Below are 15,918 nucleotides of genomic sequence, written 5' to 3'. Positions count from 1 at the left end.
ACTTAATTTTGAAGGGTTCCAGGTCCAGTTGTTCCATCTAGTAAGATTTTTCTAGCCATTGCTCAGTCATCTGATAAGGGCATTTGAACAATTGGAATTTGCCATTTATTGAATTTTAGGTGTTAAAGTCCTCTCCACTCCAGTGGGCAGGTTTCTTTCACTTGCATTTCTGATTTAGGTCTAAAGGTTTTATTGCAAAGTTCGTTACAGTCTCTTTTTGTTCAGCAGAGCAGCTTTCAGGTAGTTATCATGTAAAGGGAGAACTTTCTGGATTTATCGTTCTCTTTGAGTGGTAGAAGAGATTACATCTCAGGTCCCAGTCCACTGCCTTGCTAGTTATAACTTGCTGTAATATAGTTTGGAGCTAGAAAGGCAGCGAGGTCTAATAGAGTGGTTCCTTTTAAGGACCCATTCAATATCATTTCACTTGGGGGCTGCTATATCAAAGGCAGAGGATCTGAAGGGGTCAGGCCCCACAGCCCCTTAGCCAAGGGCGGCATTGGCCCACAGGGCAGCCCAGGTGAGGTGAGTCAAGCAAAGCTTACTGGATTCCTGAGCTGACCAGGTGGATCACCCTGGCAAGGACTTGAAACAGGAGTGGCGACCTCTTCCGGCTCGCAGATGGTAACTTTGGCAAGTAACTGGAAGGAGGGGTCTGGCTCCCACAGGTGCCGGGGTGTGGGGGTCGAAAGCAGATCCAGTTTGCCCTGCAGCCTGGAAAGGCCCCCAAGCCAGGGACACTAGCCTGTCAGCAGCGGGCAAGGAGTGGAAGCACCATCTTGTCTCCACCTGTGACTCCAAGGGGAGGCCGGTTAGCTCCAGGTGCTCTTCCTGCCCCCCAAAAGCTGTGGGGGAGGCGAACGAATGATAGGGTCCCTATGGTGCTCAGTCTAAAGGGGGCATTGCCCACATCGCCCCCATGAAGGTGGGCACCTCTGCCAGTATATAAAATGACCATCATCAATTCCGGCTGTCCCGTCAATTTGCTGTGGCCGAGGTTTCAGTCTGTTTTTTGAAGCTGATTCCCTTCAGTCTCAAGGCTTCACCTGAAGTACTTTCCCTTCCCATTCAGATCCCCCTTCACATGCAGAGAGAAATAGTCACCAGAGCAGCAAGCAGCAGCTGGAGAAGGTGAGGAAAAAAACCGATTCCTGTTGCTGCCATCACCAGCAGCTCCCTGGAATCTATACATTTGGGGCAGTGCCACTTTTGATATGTTCCTGGCAGAAACACCAGTTCTAGAGTGTTGGTGGTGGTAACAGCAGAAATAGCTTCTTTTCATAACCTGCTGTTGATGCTCCCGCTGCCTTGGCCTAAATGGCAGTAGCTTTCTTCATTTTTGTTGTAAACAAACTTTTGCCAAGAAGTGCAGCGCAGTTGGCAGGTTGTGTGGAAGGGTCTATTCATCTTTCCCTGGGGCAAGATCTTTCCCTTGTTCTTCTCTGTACATGTAGCAACTTTGAAAATGTCTACCCTCTCTTCTAGAGCTCCTTTTATGTTCTTGTCAGGGATAAACTGTTCCTCTCTTCCCCACCCCACCCTCCGCAAATACTTGGAATTGAAGGGAAACTGTGTCCCCTATTGAGTTTTTGACCACCGTAAAAGCCCTTCCTTCACTCCTCTCCCTTCCTTTGCCTTCGGCCGAAAAGTGGGAAAGCCATTTTGGTAGACTCTCGGGACAGAAGCTCCAGTCCATTTTTCGATGCCTCTTTGAATAGATCTGGATAGAAACCAACACAGGGCTGGACGTCCCTGGAGTTTATCCCATCTCGTCCACCCATCATGCCCGTGCACCCCTGGAAGCGGGGGCAGTCTGGCTAGGTATGGAGTCCTTTCTTTCCTCCCTGGGCTGAACTAAGATTGGATAAGGTTTCAGATTTTAGAACAGCGTTTGACACACAGTAAGCATTTAAGAAATACGATTATTGTCTTCGACCCATGCAGACCTAGGAAATGCAGCTAGGCACATTTGAAACATTTTGACCCGGCTAATTTTTATTAGACCCCTCACCTTCCCAGATCTATTTATAATCAGCAATATGCTCCTTAGTTATTGCTAGCTACCCTGAATAAATCTTTATAGCCAGGATCCCACTCTTCCTCCCATTATTCAGTGAGGTTGTGATGACTCTGGCTCCAGGAACCCATTCTCCCTTTTTTCTTTGTTTTTTCTTCCCATTTCTGCTTTCCCCACTCCCCTTTTCATGCTACTCTACTCTATTCCTCTGTTCCTCATCCTTTCCCCTGTAGCCTCCTTCTCTTCCCTCAAAAATCATGCACCCCCTTCTGAGTACAATGAATGAATGAATGAACTGAACAAAGAGTCAGTGGATGAGTTTTCCTCTGCTAGCGTGATCCTCATCCTGTATAGAAATGCGGCAGAGAGCCCAAATAATTTTCTGCAGCATGCTCTTAAAATGACTTGAGGCTCAGCTCAGTAAAGGTGAGCAGTGAAGTTGAGAGAGAAACAAAGATAGATGTTCCCCTGGAGTGACTAGGGTTGACTCTTTAGTTGTAAGGAGAAAATGTAAGGCACGCAAAAGAGAAGCAATATGCATGTTTCAGAATGAAAGGAAATTGTCTAGGCAGAGGGTACAAGAGTAGGGTAGGTTCCAGAGGGGTTGGCTTAATGAGTGGCAGATCCATAATGGGTAACTAGAGCAAAAGTTAGAGGTACTAGATAGTCTATCCTACCCAAATATCTCCAAGCATTCTGTTGGCCGAGTTGGAGATGGTGTCAGGCTGGTTGAACCATTGGTTTTCTCTGATCCATTAATTGTTCTGTTCAGACATTAGAACAGCAGGATGGTGTAGTGGATAGAACACAGGCCTGGGAGTCAGAAGGTCAAGGGTTCTAAAGGTGCATTGGTGCAGTAACTTTATGCCCTATACTTCCTTTTTTGTTTTTTTTCCTATCATTCTGGAAACTATTTTGCAGTAGGCACAGCTTTGATCTAACTGGTATAAAGTGTTGAAATTTATATCCTGCTTTTCTTTTGAGGATAACCTGTGTGCTTTGTGAGGGGGGAGAAGATTAGCTGCTATGAAAATATAGCACTAGAGTTTTGCATTGTGTGAAATTTTTAAAAACACTTTTTTTCTTTTTCTTTCCCTTCACCAGACCAGAATCTGTAGAAGCTAGCCCTGTGGTAGTTGAGAAATCCAACAGTTATCCACACCAGTTATATACCAGCAGCTCGCATCATTCTCACAGTTATATTGGTTTGCCCTATGCGGTAAGTGTCAAGTACTTGGTACAGGCGAGATGTTCGTTTTCAAATCTAACGGTTGGCAGGAGGTCATGTATGTGGTATATGTCTGGGACTGCCTTAAAGTGTTGAATATGTGAAAACGTTTTATTCTGTTATTTGGCTACATTTGAGATTTTTGAGATTTTTTTCCCCCCACTCTCTCCCCAGACCAATTAAAACTATGATTTACAGACAAGTCCACCACTATTTTGCCAGAACAAAAGTAGTCCTGGTATAAAGTCAGCACAAGAATAATGTGTTGCTTGGCTTCAGCTATTCAGTTTGCAGACAGTTGCTTTCCTGAGGTCATTCGGACAAGGATATTGATGTGTTGGTGGAATTTGCACTTTTATATTTTTGAGAATGCGGGAAATGCGTAAATGAGATGTTCGTGCGTTTGTTTTAATGATGGAGAGCACAAAGGCAGTGCCGCATTATTGGCCTTCTTCTCGATTCTCTTCAGTAATAGAAAACCACTTCATATGCAAGGCACAAAAAAATCATCTCATTTATTCCCGGCACCCTCCCATCACTGCTGCTTCCGCCACCCTCTTGATGCGGAAGGGATGACAGTGGATAGCGATGACTCCGGCAGTATTTATAAACTTGTGGAGCAGTGAGGCTAGCCGCTGTCCTGGAGACTGTACTGTCCATTTTGAGTTTCAGCCAGGGCACACTTAGTTTGAGAGGATGAAAGATGGGTCTGAGTAGTGGACCAGAGATCCAGGTTCAGCATGGTAGCATTATCAATGCTGTGGTCTCCAGCTCACCAAGTGAGACATGAATGAAACTTACCTTAATGTAAGGAGAAATTGACTGGGGGATGTGGGGGAGCAAGGGAAATGTCCATTTTTAAAGGGAAATGTCGTTGAATGCGTTTGAATGTTTGACGGTGGGTGTCGTAATGTGTTCATGCAGGACCATAACTATGGTGCGCGTCCTCCTCCAACACCTCCAGCTTCTCCTCCTCCATCAGTTCTCATCAGCAAAAATGAAGTAGGCATATTTACTACGCCAAACTTCGATGAGACCTCCAGTGCTACCACGATCAGCACATCTGAGGACGGAAGCTACGGTACTGATGTGACAAGGTGTATCTGTGGTTTCACACACGACGATGGCTATATGATCTGTTGTGACAAATGCAGGTAAGGTGTCTTCCACCATGTAATTTGTTTTTGCGGGTGTATTTTTAGCACGGTGTCCATCTTCTTAAAGGCACTGTTTGTGTATGCACTGAGCGTAGACTGACAGTATAGGCTTTGATCAACCACCCTCCAGACCTTGCGTGCCTTCCTCCCCCTCTCCTCTCATTAACCACCAAGGTTCAGGCTATTGTGAGACTTAACATGTATGTAGCCCCCTTCCAGTCCTGGAGTGAAAATCTAATGGTCTGAAAAACAGAGTGGCTAAGGTACCCTTGATCCAGGACCGTCTCAGTTCTGGAAGATTTGTGTTTACTCAGATTGTTCAAGGCCACCTACAAAAATCTGGGAGTGTCCCAATTAAGCACCGGGCATTGGTTTATGTAGCGTATTGCAAAATTTACAGCCAAGAGCCAAGTTGTAAGGGTGCAGCTTACCTAGTCCCTCTGTTTTGTTCTTGCCTCTTCCCCTGACCACTTAGTTGTGAGAATCAGCATGGCTTAGTGGCAAGAGCACGGGTTTGGGGGTTAGAGGACGTGGGTTCTAATCCCAGCTCTGCCACTTGTCTGCCGTGTGACCTTGGGCAAGCCACTTACCTTCTCTGTTCCTCAGTTATCTCATCTGTAAAATGGGGATTAAAAACTGTGAGCCCCACGTGGGACGGCCTGATTACCGTATATCTACCCCAGCGCTTAGAACATTACTGGGCATATAAGAAGTGCTTAACAAATACCATTATTATTATTATTATGCCTGGAACTCCCTCACCTTTCAAATCCCCCAAACCACTGCTCTCCCCACCTTCAAATTCCACACTTCTGTCTTTCCATTCTCTCCTCTTCCTTCTTTAATTTATTTAATATGTCTACCCTGTGAGATTTAAAACTCTCTGTGGCTTCTGGGGGCAGGGATTGGGTTTTCTAACTAATTTTAATAATGGTATTTGCTAAGCGCTTTCTATGTGTCAAGCATCATTCTTAAGCACTGGGATTGTATGCCGTCCCTGTCCCACATGGGGCTAGCAACTTTATTTGGAAGGAGAACAGGTATTGAATCCCCATTTTATAGATGAGGAAACTGAGGTATAGAGGAGTTAAGTGACTTGCCCAAGGTCATGCAGTAGGAAAGTGGCAGAGGTGGGATTAGAACCCAAGTCCTCTGCTTCCAAGCCCCTGCTTTTTCCAGTAGAATATGTTGTCTACCAAGTTTTTAGTGGAGTGCTCTGTATTCAGCAGACGCTCAGTAAATACTGATTATTGTATAAAGACAGTTATTTACAGTCTGGTGACACTTTTTCATTAAACTCTCATGTCGGGTTGGATCATTTTGAATATTTCTGCTTGGCATTTTTCTCTGTTGGAATCAATCACTCAGTAGTATTTATTGAGTGCTTCCTGTGTGCAGAGCACTGTACTTAGTGCATGGGAGAGTGCATACAATAGAATTAGTAGAATCCACCTTTGAAAGCTGTTATAGAGTGCTTCTGGACAATGGAAACTGAAATTTGGTCAGTGGCATATTATTTGGTGTTTAATTTTGGCATGCTTCATATATTTTATCATTATTATTAATAATAATCATACTTATTGAGCACCTACTGTGTACAAAGCACTATACTAAGTGCTTGGGAGAATCTTGGGTGCATAGTGGGAAATAATTAGTTTGTACTTTCAAAAGAAGTTTGGAAGGTCTTCATTAATAATGGTATGTCTGTTCTGGTCTTTTTAAAAAGTGTTTGGCAACATATTGACTGCATGGGGATCGACAGGCAGCATATTCCTGATATATATCTATGTGAACGTTGTCAGCCTAGGTGAGTAGTGCCTGGCTAATATCATTATTGATGTTGGTTCTCATTTTTAAAAGAGCTGAATTTAGAGTAAAATTCAGGAGATACTTTGGAGAAGTGGTTGAGCAATGACAAAGTGTAATACAGCCAGCACCAACCTGTAGTTTCCCAAGCCATAGGGTAGCTCGTCAGGTCTTTTTGCCTGGCCAGCCAGGTCAGGTTCAGGTGGCTGTTTTCATTTGTCCCAGGGTCTTGCCCGTAGCCTTCCACCTCGAGGTCCTCATCATCCTGCTGGGCTCCATACCACTCCCCACAGGTGACCAGGGCAGGGGACAGCAGATGGGAGGGACCCCAGAGCTGAAGAAAAACAACCCCCCTGGGGCCAGCATGCACTTGGACCATTTCTTCCATTGCCCCTCTTGTAATTTTACAGGAATGAAAAAAAGTACTGATTTGTGGCAATTTAATAAGGCCGTGCTTTTAATTGAATCGTAATGGGAAAAAACCCAAGTATTTTCATATTTCCTTGAAAATGAAATGTTCTTTGTATTTTCTTTCAGGAATTTGGATAAAGACAGGGCAGTACTGCTCCAACGCCGGAAAAGGGAAAATATGTCAGGTAAGTGAAAGGGAAAGGAGGAAGCTTTCAAATTGTGTTTTTAATAATAATAATAATAATGTTGGTATTTGTTAAGCACTTACTATGTGCAGAGCACTGTTCTAAGTGCTGGGGTAAACACAGGGGAATCAGGTTGTCCCACGTGGGGCTCACAGTCTTAATCCCCATTTTACAGATGAGGGAACTAAGGCACAGAGAAGTGAAGTGACTTGCCCACAGTCACACAGCTGACAAGTGGCAGAGCTGGGATTCGAACTCATGAGCCCTGACTCCAAAGCCCGTGCTCTTTCCACTGCACCACACTGCTTCTCTATTTTTAGACTGTGAGCCCTGTGTGGGACCAGATTAACTTGTAACTACCCCAGCGATTAGAACAGCGGTGATTGACATGTAGTAAGTGCTGAAAAAATCCACACTTATTCATCATTATTATCAATGTGTTGGAGATTGAGGAGGAAAATCACTTTTGCGCACACGCTCGTATGTGTGTGTTGGGTCATTAAAAAGAAATCTGCTACATGGGAGTAGCAGTTCAAGAAGAGAATTAAAAGTTGGACTCTTGACTTACACAGTAATTTTGTTTTTGGATTTAAAGATGGAGACACCAGTGCAACAGAGAGTGGCGATGAGGTTCCTGTGGAATTATACACTGCATTTCAGCACACACCAACAACAATTACTTTAACTGCTGCAAGGGTTACTAAAGTCAATGATAAGAAAAGAAAGAAGAGTGTGGAAAAGGAGCAAAACATTTCAAAATGTAAAAAAGTAAGTTATTTATCAAAACTTTGAAGAAAAAGGCAAAGAAGCCAAATATCATGTCATTAATGATTTGTAGCTGTATTTTTAAGAAGTAGTGTTTGATAGTGTGCTCCACCCAAATATCTCTTATTTTAATTTTAGGATCAGGTCCTTCCAGAGCCAGGTATCTAGGTTTTTTGTTTTGTTTTCTGTGGGGGCCAGTCCCACCGGAGGGTGTGTGTGTCTTTAAACCCTACCCAAATACAATAGTCCTCTGTAGTTAAACAGAGGTAAATGCTGTCTCAGCATTCTGTTTCCCAGGCAGCAAGTTGGGCAGTATTAGACAAGGAAATAGAAAATCAAATGAAAAAGGCTAGCTCCATCTTTGGGAAACTGTCAAAAGACTGTGATGATAGCAGGTGAAAGGCTTCAAACCAAACTTAAGGTCCAGAGGTGTTGGCAGGGACTGTCTCTATTGGTTGCTGAATTATACTGTCCAAGCACTTAGTACAGTGCTCTGCACACAGTAAGCGCTCAATAAATATGATTGAATGAATAATGCCCATTCAGCCCTTCCTCTGGTTGCAAGACTAGGGCTCCTTTCCTCCCCCATCTCCACACCCACGGATGACGCATCTGGTTCTTTGAGCAGTTCCTTTAGTGTCCCTTTGCCCCAGGACTTGTATTTTTAGTGATCCTGTCTTGCCTCGTGTTCAACAAAGCTCAGAAGTAATACTGGGGCTAGGGGCTGATGACGGGATCAGATGTAGTGGGGAAATGGGCCCCATGGGGAATCCGGTTTGTTCAACCTTGGGGAAAGTTGGGTAACACTACGGTCCTGTAGGCCTTTAATTTGGTTTGGAGTCTCAAACAGTGAAGACCCAGAGCTGTGGTCACCTCAGCACCGTTTCCCGGGTGGGCTGTGCGAGGAGGATGGACAACAGAATGTGTATATCACCGTTATTGTTCTTTGTGCCAGTGAGCACCCTGTGCGTGACCGTGTCTAATCTGTTTACCTTGTATTTACCCCAGCGCCGTAGCACATTGTAAGCACTTAATAAATACCATTACTAACTAACAGGAGACCCAAACAGCTGCTGTCTGGTGATCTAAAATTCGGCAATCAAAAACCAGGGGTAAAGAGGAAACATTTTAAGGATGCAGTAAAGCCAAGCTTCAGACAATGTAGCATCTCAGATGATAACGGGGAGATAACTGCCGCAAACAGACCAGCATGGCATACCGCAATCAAGAACGGAGCAACTGTTTTTGAGCAGAAGCTTCAAGAGCATCGTGAAAACCAGGAGACAATGACAGCAAGCGTGTGCACGGTGTGGCCGGGCCTGTGGGTCCCTGATTGGCCTTTTCCGCCCCCGCACAGCCAGAGGCAGGCACGGCCCCGTCACTGTCGATGGCACCGTCTTTGAGTGCAAAGAACGGCCATAGGGATCGTTGCCACCTGACGTTTGCATCCATAGAGGTTTGCAGGGGAAGCTGCTGATCCCGCCTGGACTCCAGCACCTCTGGCTGGAGAGAAGGGAATTTCTGGCCCAGTCATGAATATCTGTTTCACTTGAGATTCAAACAGGAGGAGAAGCAATAATAATAGCATTGGCGGTATCTGTTAAGTGTTTACTATGTGCCAAGCATGGTGCTAAGCACTGGGGTTGATAGTTACAGGAAGGTCGATTCAGTGGTACGGATTGAGTGCTTACTGTGTGCAAGGGCACTGTGCTAAGCGCTTGGGTGAATAGACTAAAGTTGGTAGACAATGATCCCTGCCTACAAGGAGCTTACAATCTAGTGATGGCGGTGTTTAAGCGCTGACTGACGCCACATACTCTCCTAAGTGCTGGGGTAGATACAGGATAATTTGATCAGACACTGTCCGTGTCCCCACATGGGACTCACAATCTGAGCGGGGAGGGAGAGCAGGTATTTAATCCCCATTTTACAGATTAGGAAGTTGAGGCACGGAGAAGTTGTGTTTGGCCCAAGATCACGAAGCAGGCAAGTGGCGGAGTGGGGATCAGAGGTGGTTGGATTTTTGGTGATTTTTTTCTCTATTTTTTATTAATCAAACTGAATGAAGAATACTACTGGTACATTATGTTTTTCATGGGACTAAAGATTGAATTTCTTTTTAATTAAAATACTTACTTATTTTAGGCTTTCCGTGAAGGATCGAGGAAGTCATCAAGAGTCAAGGTAGCTATGCTTAAAAATTTCTAGTCCGCTACTGTTAATTCTCAGTTATTGAGATTGGATTGTGGGCATGTGTGCCAGCTTTTCATTTATAGGGTAGAAGGTGCTTTGAAGCAAATGAGGCATAAACGCTGGTGCGACTAGGGGGTGGAAAACACTCACCTCCCTATGTCCAGAAAGTTGGAGATACACATATACATACCTCGTGGCCAGGAAGTTGGAGACAAACTCTCTCCCCCCTCCCTCTTCCCTCTTTCTCCCTATCCCTCTCCCCTCTCCCTCTTCTTCCCTCTCCCTCCTCTCCCCTCTCTTCCCTCTTCCCACTGAGGACATATCCAGGAGGAATCCGTTGTGCACATTTCCTGCCCGGGCCTGTAGAGAGCTCCTGCCTGAAGCCCTGTTCTGCCTTTGGCTTCCAGCCAGCCGCCTTCTTACCGAGAGGGCTGGAGTAGGACAGGCAGCTCCAAAGACCAAGTCCCCCATCTCCCCTTTGGAGTCTGTGCCTCTGTTTTGGGCCCCTTGGTTTTTCCTTCTCCCTCTGGCTGACTATGTTTCACTGATTAACACTTCCCAGAGGAAGGAGTAAGAAATTAAAAAAAAGATTAAACTTAAGCCAGTTAATTTGGCTACTTCTTCCTATCACCGTTGAAGGGAATCTTGGGCAGGATAATTAAATTGTTGGTTAAATTGAGGTTTGGGGATTGGGAGTGGATTTCAATTAGCTATGCCCTCCTTAACCCCATTAAAATGGAATATACAAGAGTAAGCTCTCTAACTGTCAAGTCAGTCCTACTTTGAATTATCTTGATTCTTGTTCCTTTGTCTCAGTATCCTTCTAGCAGTTACCTTAGGACATGCCTTAAGCATTCATTCATTCAGTTGTATTTGTTGAGTGCTTACTGTGTGCAAAGCACTGAACTAAGCACTTGGGAGAGTAAAATAGAAGAGTAAAGACACGTTCCGTGCCCACAACGAGCCTACAGTCTAGAGGGGGAGACAGACATATAAATCAATCAATAAATTGAATGATAAGCAAAGGCCCGACATCTGATTGAGTAACCAGGCTCAAAACAGGAGCAGGCCAAACCCCAAATAGCCCACTCTCCTCTCTGTCCAGGTGGCAGGCTTAGGTCTGTGCTTCTCAGCTTTAGCCTTGGTGAGGTCAGAGTGCATTCAGAATAGATGAACAGAGGAGGAAGGTGAACCCCTTTCCCTTTCTGTGGACCCGACAAATTGATATTGTGGATGGGTTTGCCCTTTGCACAGCAAAACAACAACCCAGCAAGATCACTGTCCCACCCACACACCCAGCAACTGACTCAGTGAATGGGACTCTTCCCTCATGGGAAGGATTTCCTATTACAGTTAGTTTTGATTAATCAACATTCTATTGAATTTCTTTGTTCCTAAAATTCTGGATTCTTAGCTGTTTGGCCCATCTCAGAAATCTTAGTAAATCCACGCAGAGGTATTTTTAGAGGGTTCTTGAATCAAGGAATAAAGTAAATGCAATTAATTTTTATATTTTAAATATCCCAACCAAAGTCATAATGGGCTCAGAGATTGGAGCATTATGCCATGCCTCTGAAAAAAATAAATTAGCAAGGGTTTCATCTGCTTAGGTGTTTTTTTTTTTCCCCAGCTTTGCCTTAATCCTAATTGTTAGTGGAAGGTATTTCAAGATGATGTTATTCCTGGGTTGTGTGTTTAGAGGTAGCAGTTTAAAAGTTGTGCCAGTTACAGGTATCTTGAAATAAAATGAACTAAAATCTAGAAATTAATAGACTAACATTCTTAAAACTGGGGAAAGCCAGTCTTTCTCCTTGGTTGTTGCTTTTTATTTTATTTTTTTTAAACCTGTACACAAAATCAAGATGGCTTCTAGGTGGTGTAAATTCCAGATTATCTGCCTGCCACTTACAAAGAATCCATCTATCTCCCAATCTAGCATGAGCCCAAGTCCAGCTTTAGAAACAGCTGGAAATACAGCTGTTTCTAAAATGCCCACAAGTCATTTGTAGCTAAAAATGAAGAATGTTAATTTTAATGAACTATGCAGGGATTGTATATGAGTGTCAACTAGGAAAATCTATATGTACTTTCCATTCATTATGGAAATTGCAAGATCTAATGGTGCAGAAAAAGGATCACAGTTGGAGTCTAGAGGCCACATTGTGAAGATATATCTGTATTTTAATAATTATTGCAGCTGTTGTGCCATCTTTTCAGTAGAATTAAGGAAACCAAGAAAGTTTTTTCCATCTTAGACGTTGATTGTTTGTTTTGAAGATTTATAGCATTGCAGGTTCTGTTAAAACCATTTATCTCTTAGTTTTAACTGTTAATTTACTGTGATTCTAGGGTTCAGCACCAGAGATTGATCCTTCTGATGGTTCAAATTTTGGATGGGAAACTAAAATTAAGGCATGGATGGATCGTTATGAAGAGGCAAATAATAACCAGTACAGTGAGGGTGTCCAAAGGGAAGCACAAAGAATAGCTCTGAGGCTGGGTAATGGAAATGACAGAAAAGAAATGAACACCAGATCAGAATTGAATGCCAGCAATATGATCTTCAAGCCACCTGTAGAGGTAAATAAAACATGGGCATTTGGGGGAGAAAAAATGTTGCAAAATCAAATGGGCTTTTTAAGAAGTTAGCAGTACAGTATGGCCAGTTTAACTCTGACTTTCTTTCCTTTCTTTAGAGCTATGTGCAGAAGAACAAAAAAATTCTAAGAGCTGCCAAAGATTTGCCTCCTGATGCACTTATTATTGAATACAGAGGGAAGTTCATGCTGAGAGAACAGTTTGAAGCCAATGGATATTTCTTTAAGAGGTATATTAAATTTTGTTTGTAACCCGTGTTGTCAAACGTTTATCATTTTTACCCAGGTCTCCTGATTCCCAGCCTCAAGCACTATCCCTAGATCCCATTGCCCTTTTATCTGCTTTTGTATTTGTCACTTGAGTCGTCACCAGAAGACATCTTTAGCTCTTCCAACCAGCAAATACCTTGACAATTTTCATTTGCATAATTTTGCAACTTATTTCATGAAAAGTGATAGCCAACCAAACTATACCGCAAATTCGGCCGATTTACTTTTGTATAGAAGAAAATCCCCTTGTTAAAAAATGCTAATACTTCATACCCTTTTTTTTTTGTAGACCATACCCTTTTGTTTTGTTCTATTCTAAATTTCACGGGCTAGAAATGTGTGTTGACGCAAGGACCTTTGGAAATGAGGCTCGATTCATCAGGCGTTCATGTACACCAAATGCTGAGGTAGGTCTGATGGAGCTTGGGGTCTGGTTTGGCAAGGCAAGGAGGGAATCGAGGCAAGGGAGTATTAGCAAAAAGTTTAAAAAACAGATCCCTCTTTCCCCTGGCTCCCTCCCCAAGTGCACTTTGAACCTGACAGATTTTTGTAGACTATCATTTTTTTTTCTGTGATTGAAAAAACTATACTTTGCTGCATAAAAATCTTTGCAAGACCTAAAGTTGAAGGTCTTCATGGCTCTGCACATTAAAATTATTGTGATGCTTTTTTATCGGTGGGAGCCGCTGCTTCCTAATAATAATAATTGTTGCATTTAAATTTTTATTATGTGGATACAAGTTAATCAGGTCAGACATGGCCCCTCTCCCACATGGGGCTCTCAGTTTAACAGGGAGCGAGAACAGGCATTTCACTCCCATTCTATAGATGAGGAAACCAGGGCACAGAGAAGTGAAGTGATTTGCCCGAGATCACACAACAGGCAAGTGGGAGAGCTGGGATTATGACCCCAATCCCCTGACTACCAGGCCCGTGGTCTTTCCACTAGGCTACTGCGCTTCCTTAAGTTCTCTCAAGAAACCAAAGTTTGCAGTTTGAGACACTGAAGCACTGTTAAAAAGATGTTTGCCTCAAGGCATGTTCAGAGTAATTTGAATTGTATTCGTTTATTTAAGATGCACTTTACGGGTGAAAATTTCAGTGAAATGCACTGAAATTAATTTTTACTTTTGCAAGCTTTTAAATTTTCTTGTTTCACTCAGGAAAGCTTAACTTTAATCAATTTGGTGTGTTGTTTCTCAGTATGTGTTTCCTGTACTTAGATGAAGGAAATTTTCCAGGTTACCAAACTATCCTTTTTCCATTTCTTTTGATTCTAGGTGAGGCATGTAATTGAAGATGGAACTATACATCTTTATATTTACTCCATCCAAAGCATTCTGAAGGGAATTGAAATTACTATCGCCTTTGATTTTGACTATGGAAATTGGTGAGTTCAAACTTTAAATTTTTTTTAGAAAAAAAAATATTTGTCAAGGGCTAGGCATAATTCCTTGGCAGTATTATTTGATGATCAGAGTAATGTACACTGTGGCAAGTGCAAGAGCTTTTTGGTCCCTTATGTGATTTCTAATGGCTAGGACTTGACAAACATAAGCAGACAAAAAAGGTGAGTGATGAGACAGAGAACATGAAAAGTTCACAGACGTACAAATGGAGAATGTAGTACATTGTGATTTGTAAACATCTGGACAGGTTAGGGGATCCCTGGTGGGGTTCCTCTGGGAAGCTTTTGAGATGGGTTGTTCAAAGTCTAGAGTTCTGTTGGTGGAGGGTGGGGGGAAGGATGTAGGAGAATAAAGGAGCAGGCTTGGTTAGTGCAGAGCACATAAAGTATTAAGTCACTGAATATGGTCTTTCATGTGCAGGCTTGAGTTAGTGGGTGCTGTTTCTGGATGCCTGTAACACTTTTTTGTCCTTTGTCTCTTGCAAGCTTGTTGTGGGCAGGGAATAAGTCTGTTCATTGTTGCATTGTACTCTCCTAGGTGCTCAATATAGTGCTCTGCATGCAGTAAGCGCTCAATAAAGATCTTTGAATGAATGAATGCAATACTACAGGATTGGACTGTGCCCTTTAAAGTAGCAGTGTTAGAGTTCTTCAATTAATCAGTCGTATTTATTGAGCACCTGCCATATGCAGCTCTACTAACTGCTTGAGAGAGTACACTCAAACAGAGACATGTTCCCTGCCCACAATGAGATTACAGTCTAGATTCAGTAATGTAAATCCTCTGTATATAGTAAACTTGCTTTTCAGATGCTTGCGTGCAGAAAGCTCAGTTTTCCCATTATCCTCTAGATGAAAAGAAGTAGATCTTGGGGTAAATAGAGAGTTGTACTTCTAACTGAAGTTTAGTAATAGAAACATATGTAAAGACCCAGACCACGGTTGGAGAAGAGGGAGATAAGGGCACATGCTTTTCTGTAAAAGTCTGACTCGATTTACAGGCAGGTACAAACAATCAGCAAAAGTCAGAAGAGTAGAGAAACCAGGAAGACTGTCTTGAGCAATAGAATGAGTCCCAGACACATGATGTTGCCTCCAAAAGCAAAGAGGGACTCATTCACACACATTATTGTGCTTTGTAAGTGTACACTCCTAAATTCGGGTCAAAATACTGTTTTTTAAAAAACAAGAAATAACTAAAATCTCAAGAACCCAATTTTCCATCAACTCGGTGTTTTCATTTGTCCGTATCACATAATGTGTGGTTCTCTAAGTATGAAACCTTAGTGCCCTAGGTCTGTTTTACCACTCTAAAATCAGCCCTCACCTTACGTGATGGAGCAGAGAAGAAGGTTACATGGTAATTCTGAGTCACTTGAGCTCCAGTTTTGGAAGGCTTATGCCAGGAGAAGGAATGAGGAAAATTAGAGGGCTGGAGGATTTGCAGTTTTTGAAAGTTTGAGAGGACACAAAAGCCCTTGGGCATGCCACGTCAGTCAATCAGTGGTATTTACTGAGTGCTTACTATGTGCAGAGCAGTGTACTAAGTTTCTGCAAGAGCTCAGTAGAAGTAGTATACTTGGAGGGGGCCAATTTTGAAAGTAGGCAAGAAAGCAGCTTCAGAGACAGTTGAGAAGGATGAGAGTGGGTACGGAGGTGAGGAGGAGCTGGAGAAGTAAGGGATTGATTGGGGATTTGCCCGCTGGCTTTGGTTCCACTGACAAAGTAGTTGGCAAGGTCTTTGGGGTGCAAGAGTGGACATGGGCACATGGTGTTTTGGAGTTAAAGGTCAGGAATAGCTAGAGGGTGAACTCCTGAGGGAGAAGAAGTACCGTCCCTGAGGGGCAGAGTTAGAACAGGCAACAATGAATTGAAGTGGCC

At 43.1% G+C, this 15,918-nt stretch overlaps 1 protein-coding gene across 6 annotated transcripts in view; it reads left to right on the top strand.

Annotated features, from left to right (window-relative positions):
* The window catches only part of KMT2E (lysine methyltransferase 2E (inactive)), a 78,743-nt gene that overhangs the window by 28,691 nt on the left and 34,134 nt on the right, over window positions 1–15,918 (top strand). For 4 of the 6 annotated variants that reach the window (XM_039914000.1, XM_029077497.1, XM_029077494.1 and 1 more), the window contains 11 exons: window positions 1,073–1,131; window positions 3,122–3,236; window positions 4,170–4,399; window positions 6,129–6,209; window positions 6,746–6,804; window positions 7,400–7,572; window positions 9,715–9,753; window positions 12,112–12,342; window positions 12,459–12,589; window positions 12,919–13,036; window positions 13,910–14,019. In XM_039914000.1, the coding sequence (XP_039769934.1) occupies window positions 1,073–1,131; window positions 3,122–3,236; window positions 4,170–4,399; window positions 6,129–6,209; window positions 6,746–6,804; window positions 7,400–7,572; window positions 9,715–9,753; window positions 12,112–12,342; window positions 12,459–12,589; window positions 12,919–13,036; window positions 13,910–14,019 (1,346 nt within the window). Of the gene's footprint in view, window positions 1–1,072; window positions 1,132–3,121; window positions 3,237–4,169; window positions 4,400–6,128; window positions 6,210–6,745; window positions 6,805–7,399; window positions 7,573–8,661; window positions 9,026–9,714; window positions 9,754–12,111; window positions 12,343–12,458; window positions 12,590–12,918; window positions 13,037–13,909; window positions 14,020–15,918 lie in introns of those variants that run through there. The other 2 variants (XM_029077496.1, XM_029077499.1) reach the window with 2 other exon arrangements.

This window comes from Ornithorhynchus anatinus, chromosome 13, assembly GCF_004115215.2.
Source record: "Ornithorhynchus anatinus isolate Pmale09 chromosome 13, mOrnAna1.pri.v4, whole genome shotgun sequence".
NCBI lineage: Eukaryota > Metazoa > Chordata > Mammalia > Monotremata > Ornithorhynchidae > Ornithorhynchus > Ornithorhynchus anatinus.
Note: the sequence above shows the minus strand (reverse complement) of the source record. Positions and strands in the feature narration are given on the sequence as shown.